Below are 19,358 nucleotides of genomic sequence, written 5' to 3'. Positions count from 1 at the left end.
GAGGTGCTGAGGTGCGTCGTCCTCTCGCTGAGGTGCTGAGGTGCGTCCTCCTCTCACTGAGTTGCGTCGTCCTCTCACTGAAGTGCGTCCTCCTCTCGCTGAGGTGCTGAGGTGCGTCGTCCTCTCACTGAGGTGCATCCTCTTCTCACTGAGGTGTGTCCTCATCTCACTGCACAAGTAGTGTTAAGGATGCGTAGTGTTTCCGTTTTGTAATCAAATAGTTGATGCACTTTAGGGAACCTTTTCCAGGGAACCATGTCCCGTAAGTCCATGGATTTTAGGTATGTTTACCAAACACAATCCTAAACTAACCACATCTTGCTAAAAACATTTCATAGATAAGGACTCTTCTCCTAGCAAATACCAGTCATTTATTTACAGAGAAGCCAGTCTCAGCATTCTGGGGAGATCAGCCCCAGCGACTGGCCTTTGTTTCCCTGGAGTATCTCCATTGTGCTGGGGAGGCATGAAAAGCAATTTCACTGCTTAGTTCATCTTTCTTCTGAGGAGAATTGAAATCTCACGCTAATTACAGATTATTTTTTTTCAGCTCTGCAGTTTTTGCTTCATGTATTTGAGAACTGTGTTATACGATGCACGCACTTTTAGGATTTTTTATGTCATTTCGTAAATTTGACCCCCTTTATCTCCGGTGACGTTCTTTTTTGTGAAGTCACCTTGGTTTGACTACTATTCTTTCTTCTGATTTGGTGTTTGTGTGATGTGTTTGCCAGGTTTAGCTTTTTTCACTTTCAACCTTTGTGTATGTGTGAAGTGGATTTCTTTCAGGTATCATATAATTAGGTCTTGCTTCTTTATTCAGCCTGACAACCTCTGTTTGTTACTTGGAATCTTTAGACCACTGGGGTTTAAATCTGTCATCTCTGGAGTTTTCAGCTACATCTTTCACTTGTCGCTGTCCACTCTCTAATGGTATTACCCTGCCTGAGCCTCGGGGCAGTTCTCTGACCATGGCTTCCTGCTTCTGACCTGTTCTTGGTTGGTTGTGTTGCTGTGTCATATATCCAAGTGAAACATGGTGTAAACCCCACAATATGCTGTTTTTGTTTATGCTTTAAATAGGCAATTACATTTTTTCCCCTCAAAATTGAAAAGAGAAAAAAAAAGTCTTTTTTTTTTGAGACGGAGTTTTGCTCTTGTTGCCCAGGCTGGAGTGCAGTGGCATGATCTCAGCTCACTGCAACCTCCTCCTCCTGGGTTCAAGCAGTTCTCCTGCCTCAGTCTCCCTAGTAGCTGGGATTACAGGCACACCCCACCATGCCCAGCTAATGTTTTTGTATTTTTAGTGGAGACAGGGTTTCACCATGTTGGCCAGGCTGGCCTCTTAACTCCTGACCTTAGGTGATCCACCTGCCTCAGCCTCCCAAAGTGCTGGAATTATAGGCGTGAGCCACCACACCCGGCTTTTTTTTTTTTTGAGATGGAGTTTTGCTTTTGTTGCCCAGGCTGCCAGGCTAGAGTGCAATGGCGCAATCTTGGTTCACTTCAACCTCTGCCTCCTGGGTCCACGCTATTCTCCTGGCTCAGCTTCCCGAGTCGCTGGGATTACAGGCATGTGCTACCACACATGGCTAATTTTGTATTTTTGAGTAGAGACAGGGTTTCATCATGTTGGTCAGGCTGGTGAACTCCTGACCTCAGATGATCCACCCGCCTGGGCCTCCCAAAGAGCCACCTTGAGTGGCCAAATAAAAATATTGTATGTTAACCTACATGTTTACCATTTTGGGCCCTTAAGGTTTTGTTTATATCCCAGCTGCCTTCTGGTATCATTTTCCTTCAGTTTGAAGATCTCCTTAATTTACCATTTCTAGATCTGCTGGCAGAGAAGTTTTTCAGTCTGTCTGGTTATCAATTTTGGCTTTATCTCTGACTCTACACAAATCACTTGGTCTCACCTTGGGCCTCTCATGTATAAAATCAGAATAAGTGGCTGGGCGCGGTGGCTCACGCCTGTAATCCCAGCACTTTGGGAGGCTGAGGTGGGCGGATCACGAGGCCAGGAGATTGAGACCATCCTGGCTAATATGGTGAAACCCCATCTCTACTAAAGATACAAAAAAATTAGCCGGGGATGGTTGGCAGGCGCCTGTAGTCCCATCTTCTGGGGAGGCTCAGGCAGGAGAATGGCATGAACCTGGGAGGCTCAGGTTGCAGTGAGCTGAGATCGTGCTGCTGCACTCCAGCCTGGGTGACAGAGTGAGACTCTGTCTCAAAAAAAAAAAAAAAAAAAAAAAAAGAATAAGTATAATATAATGTAAATAATTAAAATTATATAATATATATAAAATAAGTGAAAGTACTCAGAGAGTTGCTGTGCAAATGACATGAAATAATGCACTTGAAGCTCCTAAGTCAGTGCCTGGCACCTACTGTTTGATAAACATTTATTGTGATTTTAAAAATCTGTTGTTTTTCCCTTCTCCTTCTTTCCCCTCACCTAGGCATCAGAGTACCTACAGTTATGGGTGTGTAATTAGATCAAAAATAATACCTTTCTTGCTCAGATTAAAGCCCAGCTTATTGATTCAGGGTGGCTTTAATGAAGAGGGTTTTCTTTGGAAGCTCTGCTTGCTCACAGGTACAGAGCTTTCGCAGAGCCAGCTCTCTACCTGGAAGCCTTGAAGGAGCTTGAATCAAAAGCGTATTCTTGAGCCATGTCATCTTTAATCAAACTGCAGGTGGAATTTGTAGCTTTTAGAATAGCTCCTGTTCCTTTCATTCCTGTTTTCTTTTTTGCTCTTCCAGCTCAACCTAAAAAGAGAAACACATTAATTTGAGCCATGGGAATTTAGAACTTGTTTTTTCTTTTGCTTAGATGTGTTTGACTAAAGCTTCCTTTTTCACAGATTTATTTTTTCCAACATTTTATTATGAAAAAAATATACAGAAAAGTTGAAAGAATTTTACATTGCGCACCCACGTATTGACCACCTAAGACTGTGCCACTGGCATTATCCCACATTCTTTATCACAGCTCTCTCCACGTTTTCGTGCCTCTATTCATCCATCAGTCCCTCACATTTTTTTTCAGTGTTTCCAAGGAGACCTCTGGACACTTGCTTCTCAACATTGCGGCGTGTAGGCCCTCAGCAGGAGTTCAGAGGTGCACATTTCACAGTGAACCTTCTGGGAGTGTTGACAGATCACAGCTTTTCTTTTTGTCTAACGAAAAGGGCTTGCTGGCCATTGGGTGTTGTAATCTCTTAGGGCAGTAAACTCTTAGTGACTATCTAAATCATTCTTAATGATTCATTCTGCAGTGTAAAGTAGGCCTAGGAGGACCCTTTCTGACATTGTTGTTAGCATAAGTTTTAGCTTAAGGTTTTGTAAATGCTGTTTATCAAGATGAAGTTCCCATTTATTGCTATTTTCTGATAATTTTTATTATGCATGAGTATTGAATTTTGTTATTTGCTTTTTCTAAATCAGGTGATAGGTAATCATGCGATTTTTGTTCTTTAGCCTATTAATAGGGTGGGTTACATTGATTTTTGACTGTTGAACCAGCTTTGCATTCCTGAAATGAAACTACTTGGCGATGATGTGGAATTCTTTTTATATATTGTTTAATTTTACTTGCTTGTAATTCTCTGAATATTTTTGTGTGTCTCTGTATATATAAAGTATATTGTTCTGTAGTTTGTACTGTCTTTAAGTTCGATATCATTGCTAATATTAGTTTCTTAAAATGAGTTGGGAGGTTTTTCCTCTTCTAGTTTCCGGAAGAGATTGTTTTCAGTCTGTGTTAATTATTTTTTAATGTTTGATGGAATTATCCAGTCAATTCATTTGAGTCTGGTAATTTCTTTTTTTTGGGATTCTTAGAATTAGAAATTCAGTTTTCTTGAGAGTGGTAGGGCTATTCAAATAATCTATTTTATATTTGGTGAGTTGTGGTAATTTGTATTATTTGAGGAATAAGTCCATTTTGCCCAAGATGTCAAAGTTACGTGTGTAGAGTTGTACCTAGTAATTCTTCATTATCTCTTTTGATATCTTCAGAGCCTGTTTCAACACTAATGTTGGTAATTTATGTCTTTTTTTTTTTTTTTTTTTTTTGGTCAGTCTTGCTTAGAGAGGTGTGTCAGTGTTATTGATCTTTTCAGAGATCCAGCTTTTTGCTTTACTGTTCATTGTTTTTCTGTTTTCACTTTGTTTCTTTTGTTTCTACTCTTACCTTAATTATTTCTTCCTTTCTACTTTTGGGTTTATTTTGCTATTTTTTTCTTTTAGGTTGTTGAGGGGGCACTTATATTATTGATTTGTTTCCAAGTTTCTAATGTACCATTTATTTAGTGCTGTAAATTTCTCTCTCTCACCCACTGTAGCTCTTTCCCATACATTTTGATGTATTGTACTTGCATTTTCTCTCAGTTCAGAATGTATTTTAAAATTTCCCTTGAGACTTCCTCTTTGATCCATGGGTTATTTAGAAGTTTATTGTTTAGTTTCTGAGAGTTGGACAGTTTTCCTGTAATTGTTCTCTTGTTGACTTCAAATTTGTTTCCATTGTTTGAGGGAACATATGCTGTGTGACTTTAATTTCAAAAAATTTGTTAGGTTTGTTTTATGCCTCAGAATATGTTCTAATTTAGTATTTGTTTTGTGGATACTTGAAAAGATTATGTATTCTGCTGTTATTGGCTGGAGTGTTCTATAAATTTTGATTGGATCTAGTTGATTGATGGTGGTGTTGAGTTCTATATCCTGGCAGTTTTTCTGTCTCCTGATTTTATCAGCTGTGGAGGGAGATTTTGAGGTCTCCAACTATATATCTCTTTCTCCTTTCAGTTCTGTTCATTGTTTTTGTTTGTTTGGTGTATGCATGTTTCGAATTGCTGCGTCTTAACGGTGGATTGACCAAGTTCTTATTTTGTAATGTTGCCATCTGTTCCTGGTAATTATCTTTTTTTTTTTTTTTCTTGAGACGGAGTTTTGCTGCTTTTGCCCAGGCAGGAGTGAAGTGGCGCGATCTCAGCTCACTGCAACCTCTAACCCCACTGGGTTCAAGTGATTCTCCTGCCTCAGCCTCCTGAGTAGCTGGAATTATAGGCATCTGCCATCAGGCCCAGCTAATTTTTGTATTTTTAGTAGCGATGGGGATTTGCCATGTTGGCTAGTCTGGTCTCAAACTCCTGAGCTCGGGTGATCCCCCCACCTTGGCCTCCCAAAGTGCTAGGATTACAGGCATGAGCCACTGTGCCCGGCCCTACTGGTAATTATCTTTGCTCTGAAGTTTACTTTATTTGATATAAATGTAGCCAACTTCTGCTGTCCTTTCAGTAATGTTTGCATGATCTTTCTTTTTCTATACTTCTGTTTTCAGTTTGCCTGTTTGAAGTCACTTTCTTATGGACAACATGTAGCTGCATCATGTTCTCTAGTCTACTGTGCCAGTGTCTTTTAATTGATGTATTTAGACTGTTTACATTTAATTTAATGTCATTATTGGTAAATTGAGGCTTAACACTGCCATTTTGTTTTGTATTTTCTGTTTCTTCTGTTTTTCATTTTTTCGGTTCGGTTCTTCCTGGCTCTCTGTGGTTTACTTGACCATTTTTAGCATTCTATTTTATCTATAGTGTTTTAGAGTGTATCTTTTTGTATAGCTTTTTTAGTGACTTTTCTAGGTGATATATTACATACAGATTGAGCATCTCGGAACCCTAAATCCAAAATCTGAAATGCCCCAAAATTTGAAACTTTTTGGCACCCCAGCGTGATGCCCCCAAGTTGAAAATTCCATTCATAAGTACTTAGCATGAACTTTGTTTCATACAAAAAATTATTAAGCATTCTATATAAAATTACCTTCAGGCTCTGTGTATACGGTATATATAAAACATAAATGAATGTATTTAGACTTGAGTCCTATCCCCAAAATATCTCATTATTTACATGCAAATATTCCTAAATCTGATAAAAATCTGAAATGTGGAACACTTGTGCTCCTGAGCGTTTTGTAAGGGACACTCAGCCTGTGTGTGTATGAACGCTTATCAGATTGTACCTAGTGTTGTCATTTACCAGCTTCTGGGATATAGAAACTACCTTCCTTTATGTTCCTTTATGTTCTCCTTTTCATAATATATTTGCCTTAAATATTTCATTTGCTTACATTGATAACCACATATGACAGTGTTATAATTTTTGGTTGAACCTTCAGACATAGTTTAGCAAAGTCAAGAGGTGAGGAAAAAGTGTATTGTATTTATGCATAGGTGTGCATGTCATGCTCTTCTTTCTGGAAGTTCCAGGGTTTTCTTGTTTGATGGTTGCCATTCTGCTTAGAGAACTTCCATTAGCCTTTCTTTTGGTGTGGGTCTTCTGGTGACAAATTCTGTTTTTTTTTTTTTTTTTAATTTTTTTTTTGAGACAGTCTCGCTCTGTCGCCTGGGCTGGAGTGCAGTGGCCGGATCTCAGGTCACTGCCAGCTCGGCCTCCCGGGTTTACGCCATTCTCCTGCCTCAGCCTCCTGTGTAGCTGGGACTACAGGCGCCCGCCACCTCGCCCGGCTAGTTTTTCTTCATATTTTTAGTAGAGACGGGGTTTCACCACGTTAGCCAGGATGGTCTCGATCTCCTGACCCCGTGATCCACCCGTCTCGGCCTCCCAAAGTGCTGGGATTACAGGCTTGAGCCACCGCGCCCAGCCGACAAATTCTGTTTTACTTCCTCTGAGAATGTTTTGCTTTCCTTTTCATTCCTGAAGGACATTTTTCCTGGATATAAGAATTCTGTGGTAATGGTTCTTTTCATCATTTGAAAAATATTTCGTACTTTCAGCCGGGCCCCATGGTATCTGATGAGAAATTCGCTGTCATTTGACTTGTTAATCCGCAATAGCTAAGGTACTGTTTTTCTTTAGTGGCTTTTGAAATGTTTTGTCTTTTGTTTTTTGGAGTTTGATTATGATATGTCTTAGATTGGATTTCTTTGGGTTCATCCTGTTTAGGGTTTGCTTACCTTGATCTGTAGATTTATGTCTCTTGCCAAATTTGGGAACTTTTAAGCCATCACTTCTTAGAGTACAGTTTCAACCCCGCCTTCTTTCTCCTGTCCCTTCCTGAGTTCAGTGATCAGAGTTGTTATAGTCCCATAGGTCCCCGAGATTTTTTTTTTTTTTTTTTTGCGGGGACATATCTTTTTTCCTTTCTTTCCTCCTTTCTTTTTTTTTTGAGACGGAGTCTCTCCCTATTTCCCAGGCTGGAGTGCAATGGCACGATCTCGGCTCACTGCAGCCGCCTCCCCCTGAGTTCGAACGATTCTCCTGTCTCAGCCTCTTGAGTAGCTGGGATTACAGGTGCCCGCCACCATACCCAGCTCATTTTTGTATTTTTAATAGAGATCGGGTTTCACCATGTTGGCCAGGCTAGTTTCAAACTCCTGACCTTGTGATCCGCCTACCTTAGCCTCCCAAAGTGCTGGGATTACAGCTGTGAGCCACCGTGCCCGGCCTTGGGGGCGTGTATTTCTTCTGTGTTATTCACATTGAGTAACTTGTATCTTCTCCATCACTGATTCTTTGACCTTTTTCCTCCATTCTACTGCTATGTCCATTCACTGAGTTTTTATTTTGGTTATTGTATTTTTCAGTTCTAAATTCTATTTGGTTTCTTTTCTCTTTTCTTGTCTTAGGCTTTCTATTTTTTCATTTATTTCACATGTGTTTGTAATTGCTTGTTGAAGCCTTTTTATCATGGCTGCTTTTAATTATTTGCCACATTATTCCCACATCTTTCATTGTGGTATTTTTTTTTTTTTTTTTTGAGACGAAGTCTTGCTCTGTCGCCCGGGCTGGAGTGCAGTGGCCGGATCTCAGCTCACTGCAAGCTCCGCCTCCCGGGTTTTACGCCATTCTCCTGCCTCAGCCTCCCGAGTAGCTGGGACTACAGGCGCCCGCCACCTCGCCCGGCTAGTTTTTTGTATTTTTAGTAGAGACGGGGTTTCACCGTGTTAGCCAGGATGTCTCGATCTCCTGACCTCGTGATCTGCCCGTCTCGGCCTCCCAAGGTGCTGGGATTATAGGCTTGAGCCACCGCGCCCGGGCTCCTTGTGGTATTTCTATAATTGTTTTTTAAAATTTGGTCTTAGATCTTACTGGTTGCTGGTATCATGAGTGACTTTCTCAATGGAACATGTTAGGCGACTCTAGGTCTTACTTAAGTGTTCTGTGTAAGTGGTTAAATCTTTCTGTGACCCTGCTTTGGCCGGGATAGGGTGTGCTTCACCTCATCACTAGCAGCTCGAGACGAAGTCCAGATTTCCCACTTTGCCCCGCTGGTTACTGTGAGGCAGGGGTGGGAGTTCTGACTCCCCAGTAGTGTCCATGGTCTGTGCATGTTCTCACCCACTGTTTCAGAGCATGCATGACTAATGGGCTGGGCAGTCAGGATTGCGACGGAATAAGCAGGAAGGTGTCAGGGAGAAGGGCACGGGGGTGCTCAAGGGCAGAGCTGCGCTCTTAGAGCTTTGGGGTTGTTTCTGAGCTCCATAGCCAAGCAGAAGGGAGATGTATTATTTAAAAGTGGAGATACAGTGAGTCTCCAGGAAGGGCTTGGCCCTTGAAGTGCTGGGCCAGCCTCCTTGCCTGAAGGGTGGCTTGGTGGGGATGCCCAGAGAAGGGCAGGAGCACTGCTTTACCTGTCAGTCTTTCGCTTCTCCATCTTGAGCCCAGTGTGCAATTCAGTATTCTTCATGTATTTTTTTAAATTTTTTTTGTGCATTTTTTATCAAGAGGTTTATACTATTAAATCATGTAAAAGCAGTATGCAGTTTTTGAAAAAGCAACTGAAGAACTCTTAAATGTGCTTAAAAATAAGATTGTGATATATATAAGATGATACAGATTAAATCAAGTCTGCTGAGTTATGATGCTGTGCTTTAACAAATGGCTATGTGAAATAATTTTAACGTTTTTTCTGTAAAAATTAAATAAGCATATTCAAATGTGGAATATCACATGATTTAATTATAAGCCAACAGTAGAATTTAGTAAATTCAAGCAGAACACATGTACTGTTATCATAATCATGTAGTTTTAAATAACTATTAGCTCTTAGCTGCAAAGCTCCAGGTCTCACATCCTACTGCTGGTGCTGGGCACAGTATGCGCCACCCTGTGCCTTTCTAGGGAGTGGTGAGATGTGTCCCTTTAATGCCTTCTGAGGTCCCTCCCATCCCGTGGAGAGCATATCCAGGTAACGGGTTGCCGGAAAGGGGAGGCAGCCAGTAGGGGTGTTGCTATTACCTGTGAGGATCCAGGGCTGCGAAGCTGGTGGCTGCTGGTCTCCAGGCTAATAAGCAGCAGAGAGGTAAGCACAGAAGAGCCCAGCTCTCACCCCGCCACTGGGAGCTGTGCTGTTATAGGGGATTGGTGGGAGGTAACTTACAATTCCCCTATAATGATCTGTATTCTGAGTTAGATGTATGCTTAGTTGAAAGTCCACAATCCTTTGAATTATTTTCACTCACGTGATTGCCTCCTAGCTACTTACAAAACACTTCTTAGTATGGAAATTTTCAAAGATACATAGAAGTAGAGAGAATAATGTAATGAAATATCACTAGTTAGAATGTGTATTCTAACTGGTTACTTTGTCTTCTTCTAAAACATGTCCATAAATGTGTTTCATGAGTCATGCATGTTGGATAATTTTATCAAGACATCGCTTTTATTTTGAATTTGGTTTTGCAACATGAATATAATGGCTGTTTTTCTCTGTTTAAGAGATGTGCTGCTGAGAAATATTGACTAATAGTTACTTCAGAGTTCTATGTTCGTAACTTTTTTTTTTTTTTTGGGAGACAGAGTCTCACTCTGTCACCTAGGCTGGAGTGCGGTGACAGTCTCAGCTCACTGCAACCTCTGCCTCCTGAGTTCAAGCAATTCTCATGCCTCAGCCTCCTGAGTAGCTGGAATTCCCAGGCACGCACCACCACACCCGGCTAATTTTTGTATGTTTTTTTGGTAGAGAAGGGGTTTCATGGTACATTGGCCAGCATGGTCTCGAACTCCTGACCTCAAGTGATCCACCTGCCTTGGCCTCCCAAAGTGCTGGGATTCCAGGCGTGAGCCACGGCGCCCGGCCAGCGTCTTTTGTATGATGTTTCCAGAGAGGCAGCGTGCCATGGTGGCTCAAGAGTGGTCTCTGTCATGTGCTGCACTCCTGTCTGTGGCCTCGGACAAGTTGCTTAACCACTTAGTGCCTCAGTTTCCTCATCCATAAAATGGATGGACAGCACTGCTTGACCGTGTTGGGTGTGAGGGTTGCCTGAGCTCGTATGTGTAAACTGGTTAAAACCATTGTTGCCACATATCATGCCTTCCAGTACCACCTGTCGTCATCATCCATTTTCTCAACGTTACAACAAATGGTGGCCACATTGTCACCACCATTTTTTCTTATCTTGTTTTCTAGATGTAAATGAACTGAAGGAATGTCTTTCTGTGCTGGTTAAAGAGCAACAGGCCCTGGCCGTCCAGTCAGCCACCACCACCCTCTCAGCCCTGAGACTCAAGCAGAGGCTAGTGATCTTGGAGCGCTATTTCATTGCCTTGAATAGAACCGTTTTTCAGGAGAATGTCAAAGTTAAGTGGAAAAGCAGCAGCATTTCTCTGCCTCCTGTGGACAAGAAAAGGTAACAATAAAGCAAAGAAAGAATCTGGGTGCCAGTGAAATATAAAATTCAGACTGTTTTGTTCCAGAAAGTTTAAGATTTTCAATATAGTGTCTGTCTTCAGCTTCTGAAATTTATTCTTTCCCTTTTCGTATGTTTTGTATAATCTGGAGAATGGATTTGTCAATTTGCTCATGTAGTAACAGACCATACTATGTAATCTGTGTCATTATTTTATTTTATTCAATTACATTTTTGGTTTTGGAGAGACAACGTCTTGCTCTGTCACCCAGGCTGGGGTGCAGTGGTGTAATCACAGCTCATTGTAACCTTGAACTTTAGGAATCTACTGATCCTGCTGCCTCAGCCACCTGAGTAGCTGGGACTACAGGCACATGCCACCATGCCTGGCTAAGTGAAAACAATTTGTGTGTGTGTGTGTTTGTGTGTGTGTGTGGAGATGGGGTCTTGCTCCTGGCCTCAGTCTTCCTGCTTCAGCCTCTCAGAGTACTGGGATTACAGGCATGAGACACTGCGCCTGGCTCTGTGTCATTATTTTAAAGATGTTTTTCCGTCTGTAACTGTGGAAGCTAGCCAAAGCTTTAGATCAGCTCAAGTATAAATTTGAGAATGAGTTCTGAACGTTGTATACTTTTTATTTTGTTTTGCTGCTGGGTAGGAGATAGTCAGATTGTAATGTTTAGTGCCCAGCTAGTTTAGATGCTTCATGTTTTTCCTTCCTAATGTGATTTTCTTATTCTTTTATTACAAGAGTTGCTTTTGGGCCGGGCACGGTGGCTCACAGCTGTAATCCCAGCACTTTGGGAGGCCGAGGCGGGCGGATCACCTGAGGTTGGGAGTTCCAGATCTCACACAAGGTTCTGTGTCTACTAAAAATAAAAAAATTAGCCGTGTTGTGGTGGCGCATGCCTGTAGTCCCAGCTACTCGGGAGGCTGAGGCAGGAGAATCGCTTGGTCCCGGGAGGTGGAGGTTGCAGTGAGCGGAGATCATGCCATTGGACTCCAGCCTGGGCAACAAGAATGAAACCCTGTCTCAAAAAGAAAGAAAAAAAAGGTGCTTTTGGGCGTATGAGTTTTAATTTGTTGATGCCTGTTAATATATCACGGATTTTCCCTATTTACTAACAGCCACTAGAAAGTTTAAGCTTATGTAAAATTGTACTTTTCCAAAATTAAGCTGTCTATTAGGCCTTTGCCCTCAGAAGGTTAAACTACAGGATTGCCAGATGAAATTTTTATTTTGTGTAGTTGGGAGTGTTGGCTTTATTTGACTGTGATATGTGACTCCCTGGAGAGCACATAGAAGATACAGGAGGCAGAAAGAAACAAGAGCAAAACCCTGGTCGTCTTGTTCCCTAGAGACAGGAGTGATACTTGTAGCCTGTTTCCTTGTTTTCTTATGTTTTAATTTTTGTGTTTGTTTTCCTTTTTTGTTTCCTTATGTTTAAATATAGTTGAAATCACATTACAGTTGGCTCTCTGTATCTGTGGGTTTCACAAACACACATTCAACCAACTGTGGATCGAAAATATTGGAAGAAAAGCAATAAAAACCAACACAACAAGGAAAAAATAAAAATAAAAAACAATACAGTATAACAATGAATTACAGAGCATTTACCTTGTATTAGGTGTTATAGTAATCTAGAGATGGTTTTTCTTGTTTGTTTGTTTTGACATGGAGTTCTCACTGTTGCCCAGGACAGTGGGGCTATCATGGCTCCCTGCAGCCTTGATCTCCTGGGCTTAAGTGATTCTCACACCTCAGCCTCCCAAGTAGCTGGGACTACAGGCGTGTGTCACAATGCGTAGCTAATTTGTATTTTTTGTAGAGCCAGGGACTCACTGTGTTGCCCAGGCTGGCCTCTAACTCCTGACCTCGAGGGATCTGCCTGCCTTGGCCTCCCAAAGTGCTGAGATTACAAGCCTGAGCCACCACGCCTGGCCAATTTTTTTTTTGTTTGTTTAATTTGTATAGATGGGGTTTTGCCATGTTGCCCGGGCTGGTCTTGAACTCCTGGGCTCAGGCGACCCTCCCGCCTCGACCTCCCAAAGTGTTGGGAGTATAGGTGTGAGCCACTGTGCCTGGCTGAGATGATTTAAATTATACGGGAGGATGTGCACAGGTTATATGCAAATACCACACCATTTTATATAAGGGTCTTGAGCATCCTAGGGTTTTGGTATGGAGTCAGGGTGGGGCAGGCCTGGTCCCAATCCCCTGCAGATACCAAGGGATGACTGTACATGTTGTATTTTTGAAAATAGTTTTAGAGTAAATTAAACCAAGTGACAGATGAGAGTCCTGCCCATTTGGTAATAGGAGTGCAGTGGTTCTTTCCTTCCTTCCTGGCCGGCTGTGATGGTCGTGAATCAGAGTGTCATGTATGGGTGGGCGGTAGGTGCTCAGATTCTCCAAGCACTGTTGTGTGTTTGTCGAATCAAACTGAATTCTCTCAGCTGCAGAAATGGCTGAGAGCCCAGCTGGTTCTTCTCTGCTGTTTCCTTTGTGATGACATAGGGTTGGTGGATTAATTGAAATGTATCTTTCATTAAGTGGAAGAACTAAAATTTTTAAAAAGCCTTTCTTTTTTTGAAATAATTGTGGATTCACATACAGTTGTAAGAAACAGCATAGAGATTCCTTTTATTGTTCGCGCCTATGCCCTCGATGGTAGCTGGTAGCAAACTACGACACAGTCATCACAACTAGGGTGTTAACTCTGATAGTCTGCCTGTCTTCTTCAGGTTTTCCCAGTTTTACATGCTCTCAATTGTATATTTCTTTGCAGTTTTTTCAGGTGTAGATTTTCTGAGACCACCACTGCAATCAGGGTATATGGACAAGGGCTGTTTATACCCACGTTCACGTCTTCTCTCCACCGTAACTGCTGGCAACCACTCATCTGTTCTCTATTACGTGATTTTTTGACATTGGCTTTTTAATTTTATATTGTTATTATTTTAATTTTTGGAGACAGGATCTCACCCTGATGCCCAAGCTGGAGTGCACTGATACAATCATAGCTCACTGCAGCCTCAAACTCCTGGGCCCAAGCTGTCCTCTCATTTCAGCTTCCTGAGTAGCTGGGACCACAGATGCACGACACCACACCCAGCTAATTTTGTATTTGTAGAGACTGGGGTCTTGTTATGTTTCCCAGGGTTGTCTTGAACTCCTGGCCTCAAACAAGATTCACTCAGCATAATCCCCTTGACGTTTTCCCAAGGGGGTCATTGCATGTATCATTATTTCATTATTGCTGAGTAGTTTTTTTTTTGAGACAGTCTCACTTTGTCACCCAGGCCAGGCTGGAGTGCAGTGACGCAATCTTGGCTCACTGCAACCTCTATCTCCCAGGTACAAGCAATTCTGCCTCAGCCTCCGAAGTAGCTGGGACTCCAGGCATGCACCACCACACCCGGCTTATTTTTGTGTTTTTAGTAGAGACGGGGTTTTACCATGCTGACCAAGCTGGTCTCTAACTCCTGACCTAAAGTGACTCGCCCACCTCCTCTGATGACACTTGGCCCATGTGCTTTCTCTTATAGGAGTGTGTGTCCTGTTACATGTCTGTCTTGTCGTGTTCATATTTCTCATTTAGGGGCAAAGATTTCCGTCTTTCAGGTACCCAGTGCCCTTCTCAGAGGTTCTTGTGTTTCCTCTCCGAGCTCCTGTTGCGTTTTTCAGGCACTTATGGATAAGCGTTACTGTTGCCCCTGGCCAGCTGTGTTCTTCGTTGCCATTTTTATTACACATTATATCTTGGGGAGATCCTTCTGTAACATCCCTCTGTTTTTTTGAGATAGAGCCTTGCTCTGCCTCCCAGGCTGGAGTGCAGAGGTGCGATCTTGGCTCACTACAACCTCCATCTCCCAGGTTCAAGCAATTCTCCTGCCTCAGCCTCCGAGTAGCTGGGATTATAGGCACGCTGCCACCACACCTGGCAAATTTTTGTATTTTTAGTGGAGACAGGGTTTCATCATGTGAGCCAGGCTGGTCTTGAACTTCATATCACCTGTTTTTGTAGGATTTCCCCTGATCGTAAAGCAAATTTTAGTAAATTTGGAGAATATTGTTTATAGTAGCAATACTGTAATATTAGAAATATATAGTATAAAGTATAACATAGAATTACTTGCTGTGCGTGATTGAGTTGAGATTATGTATGCTTTTTTATTTTATTTTATTTTATTTTTGAGACAGAGTCTTGCTCTGTCTCCCAGGCTGGAGTGCAGTGGCATGATCTCGGCTCACTGCAAGCTCTGCTCCCCGGGTTCATGCCATTCTCCTGCCTCAGCCCCCCTATATATGCATTTTTGTATTCCAGTCTTTTCTGTCTTGTACAGGATGATTTTTATGGTGAGCCATTTGCATGACCTTTTACAACATGCAGAATGAAACTGTGATTTGTGCAATTAACATACACAAGTAGTGAAAAGCTTAAAAAGACACAGGAGGGTGATGAGCACTTCCCTCAGAAGAGAGCAACTCCTCATGGGATGGGTCAAGCATGCAGGGCTTCCCCCGTGGCCGGGAGTGGACCCTGAGTGGAGGACACCGGAGCTGGGGCGAGCCAGGCGAGCTGGGGCGAGGTGTGCGGCTCTGTTGCTCTTCCTCCAGCTCCTCTCTGGTCTGGTCTCCCATGTGGGGTTTATTCTCCCTCCGTTTATGTATTTATCTGCGTGTTGTCTGCTTCCTCCCACTAGAATCTCGCTTTGTGAGGTCATTTTATGAGCATTTTCCCAAGACATTTAAAATTCCTTGTACATTTCTTTGATTCTTAAAGAGAAAACTTTTCCTGTACAAAAGACGTTTGATGAAAGTTGTTAAACAACAAAACTGAAAATACACTTGTGATCCTGTCACATGAAGAAAACCATTAGTCGGATTTTGGTACACACCCTCTCATAGTATTGATTTTATGTGGTATCTGCACCTTCCGCTGCTGACTGGTTTTATGTTCCATGTGTGTCATCTGCAGTTCCCGGCCTGCGGGCAAAGGCGTGGAGGGGCTCGCCAGAGTGGGATCCCGAGCGGCGCTGTCTTTCGCCTTCGCCTTCCTGCGCAGGGCCTGGCGATCAGGTACGGTCCCTTGTGTGGCGCGTGGTTCTGCTTCCCTAACGCACCAACAGTCTGGGTTTCGAGCTCGGTTCAGCCACCGTGTGCCCTTCAGCTCATCCCATGTGCTCTCTGCGCCTCAGTTTCCTTGCTTGTGAGATGAGAGGCTGCAGAGGCTGTTTGGCTTTTCACGTCTGTGCTTTAGAGGAAAAAAAGAGCAAGTGCATGCACCCCCCACCCCCACGCCAACCACTACCGTGGAATACCTGAGTGCAGACTTAATTCTAGAAGAACAAAGAGTTCGTGTATTGCTCATGTGACAGCCGTGAAACACAGAATTGACTGGAACAGCTGTGCTAGATTTTGGCCTGTTGAGTGAGGGATTAGAAAGGGGACAGTGGCGTCTTCTCTCGCTGAGGGCTGGGAAGCCCAGCGGGAGACGGGAGTAGGGGGGGCTCCTCTGACGCGTGTGTGCGCCCAGGCGAGGATGCGGACCTCTGCAGTGAGCTGTTGCAGGAGTCCCTGGATGCCCTGCGAGCACTTCCCGAGGCCTCGCTCTTCGACGAGAGCACCGTGTCCTCTGTGTGGCTGGAGGTGGTGGAGAGAGCGACCAGGTTCCTCAGGTCCGTCGTGACGGGGTGAGTTCTTTCCTTTCTTGCCTTCTGCATGCAGACAGCTGGCCTGCTGGAGGCTGGTTCTTACCACCCTTGCTTTAGAGCTAAGAAGCCTAGTAGGTTGGTTTCTCGCCTGTTTTAAGCAGGCTCTCGGTGCTGTGATTCTGGGTGTGGGTTCTCAGCTTTTCTGGTGATTCGATTTATGATACTCTGACTAGACCCAGGAAGCTGTGATACTAAATGAGACAACGAGGGAGGATGCTTAGAGTTTTGGCCATCAGTCATCTGTAGAGCGTTGAGTGCTTACGTTGTGTGTCTCTCTGTGATGGTTAGGAGCTGCTGTTCTGAGTGCAGAGTGGCACTTGGTTTGAAGTCTTATAGATAATGTAGGAGTAAACAACTACTCAGGATAAAATTGTTTAGTCCTGTAACTGATATTTTTAGTGTAAAAAATTTTGAATAGGAATCATTTGTGTGTAAGGAAAAACATGAACTCTGGTCTTGGGTGCTAGGCATTTTTGTTAAGGTTTTTACATTTAAAGGAATTCAACAGGAGGGACAGATGCAGAGGAAAAGTGAGGCCGCTTCTCACTCTGCTTGCCGGAGGTCAGCACTGTGCCTTCTTCCAGCGGGCAGGAGGCTTTTGGCATTTGCGCCCCCGGCTCTGAATCCACTTCCTGAGCCTGCTGGTGAAGGCATCACCACAGAGTTTTAATGCTGGAGGCCCTGAACGTAGGCTTGGACTTGATTTCAAAAACTCAGCTGTAATATTGATGCCATAAGATCTTTTTCTGCAGTCTTGGGATAGAATTTTAAAATATTTATTATTGAGTAACATAGAAAAGTTAAAAATATTTTATTGATCAGAGATAGAAAGTAGTGTAGACATTTTGCCTCCAGATTCTCAGGTGGTTTTAGAAATTGGTTCTCTGATTCTGTAGGTGAATGTTGATACTGTTATAGTCTTACACGTCGTTGAAACTGTAAAAGATAGATATTCTACTCATGTTTTGGATAATAAGAAATTATTTTATGCTTCGCACACTTGGAGTATGTCATCTACTGTAATATGGTGTATTACATGGTATATATTATATAATATGGTATATTACATGGTATATATTATATAATATGGTATATTACATGGTATATTAATGAATACTGAAAATATAGTTGTGTAAGCTAATTAATCATATACTTTAAAATCTCTGAATAAATCTGAGTAGTAAGTCTCAGAAACTTGATTCTAAATATTAAAAACATTTCCTTCCTTGTGAGGGAGTGTGTGGTAAACGTGTAGTGTGATGGTAAGCATGCTGTCTTTCTGGAGGTCGCTTTGTTCCTGCATCTGCTGCTTTCATTTCAGGGATGTTCATGGAACACCAGGCACCAAAGGGCCAGGAAGCATCCCCCTGCAGGACCAGCACTTGGCCCTGGCCATCCTGCTGGAGCTGGCTGTGCAGAGAGGCACGCTGAGGTGAGGGCTGCGCAGACTGGGAACGCTTTGGGGAAGCGCCTCTGTATCCAAATACCTGTTGCATTGTGTGCATTTCACTGAATCATTTGTGACTGCAGCAGATTTGTGGTGCTCTGTAACCAGAGAACCACGTCCCAGAGCTCGTTCTCTCTTTACCTTTTCATCACTTGCTTTTTTATGCTCAGTTTTCTAGCCTGGTAACTGTTCTTTCTTTTTTTTTTTTCTTTCAATTTTCCTAATTTAATTATTTTTATTCCATGAATTTAAGATCCTAGATCTTTCATGTAAACGTGCTCTTTGAGCTTCTTTTTTTTTTTTTTTTTTTTTTTTGAGGCAGAGTCTCGCTCTGTCACCCTGACTGGAGTGCAGTGGCCGGATCTCAGCTCACTGCAAGCTCTGCCTCCCGGGTTTACGCCATTCTCCTGCCTCAGCCTCCAGAGTAGCTGGGACTACAGGCGCCCGCCACCTCGCCCGGCTAGTTTTTTTTGTAATTTTAGTAGAGACGGGGTTTCACCGTGTTAGCCAGGATGGTCTCGATCTCCTGACCTCGTGATCCGCCCGTCTCGGCCTCCCAAAGTGCTGGGATTACAGGCTTGAGCCACCGCGCCGGGCCTGAGCTTCTTAACTAGTCTTTCCTATCAGCAGAAGGCGATGTCTTGTGCTAAAATCTCGGTGGCAATTCAGTGATTTAATTACCACAGCTTTACTTTCGTTTCCTTTCAGATCCGAAGTATTTCTTCACTTCTCTCTAGCTGTGTTTGCTTTTATTTTTGATCAACCATGAAGAAAAAAAGTTAATGTGTTTTTACTAGGAATGAATATCTTTTCTCCTTTAGCCAAATGTTGTCTGCCATCCTGTTGTTGCTTCAGCTGTGGGACAGCGGGGCACAGGAGACTGACAATGAGCGTTCCGCCCAGGGCACCAGCGCCCCACTTTTGCCCTTGCTGCAGAGGTTCCAGAGCATCATTTGCAGTAAGGATACACCTCACTCCGAGGGCGACATGCACGTGAGTGTCATGATCGCACTTTGTGTTTAGGTGGCACTCGATTCTAGTTATTTTTTAAGCCAGCCCAGCGTGCGTATCCATGGCAGTGTTTTTCTCTGTCATGTGTGTGTTTGGTGGTAACAGCAGTGAGTCAGATGAGACAGGTATGGGAGGTCACTTGTTTGTGGAAAAGACTCGGTTTGGCTCAGTGAGCACCGAGTTCCTTATCAGCGGAGAACCAAGCTTGAAACACGCACTTTTAAATCAGTACCAGAGAAGAACAACAAAAATGGTGGTCTGCCTTGTTGGCCCTTCCTGTGTACTATGCTCTATGCAGGGTGTGTCACCTGAGCTGTCACTCTGTTGAGTACTAGCTCCCCCCTTAACAGGTGTGGATGCCGAGCTGGGGAGGAGCAGGTGTGCGGGGTCCTGAGCCTAAACCTCCAGGATGCTCGCCTTTACAGGTCAAGTACAAGTTGGATTTTCAGGAAAGTCAGGCATTTCAATATCATGCTTTTGTTTAATTTTTCTTTTTTTTTTTTTTTTTTTTTTTT

At 43.0% G+C, this 19,358-nt stretch overlaps 1 protein-coding gene across 7 annotated transcripts in view; it reads left to right on the top strand.

Annotated features, from left to right (window-relative positions):
• HERC2 (HECT and RLD domain containing E3 ubiquitin protein ligase 2) overlaps positions 1-19,358 on the top strand; it is a 135,740-nt gene that overhangs the window by 38,830 nt on the left and 77,552 nt on the right. For 6 of the 7 annotated variants that reach the window (XM_026447194.2, XM_026447193.2, XM_026447191.2 and 3 more), the window contains 5 exons: positions 10,445-10,664; positions 15,650-15,750; positions 16,208-16,364; positions 17,707-17,817; positions 18,654-18,825. In XM_026447194.2, the coding sequence (XP_026302979.1) occupies positions 10,445-10,664; positions 15,650-15,750; positions 16,208-16,364; positions 17,707-17,817; positions 18,654-18,825 (761 nt within the window). The remainder of the gene's footprint in view (positions 1-10,444; positions 10,665-15,649; positions 15,751-16,207; positions 16,365-17,706; positions 17,818-18,653; positions 18,826-19,358) is intronic. The other variant, XM_026447195.2, reaches the window with a different exon arrangement.

Source organism: Piliocolobus tephrosceles, chromosome 6 (assembly GCF_002776525.5).
Source record: "Piliocolobus tephrosceles isolate RC106 chromosome 6, ASM277652v3, whole genome shotgun sequence".
Taxonomy (NCBI): Eukaryota; Metazoa; Chordata; class Mammalia; order Primates; family Cercopithecidae; genus Piliocolobus; species Piliocolobus tephrosceles.
This window is presented reverse-complemented; position numbering and strand designations above follow the sequence as displayed.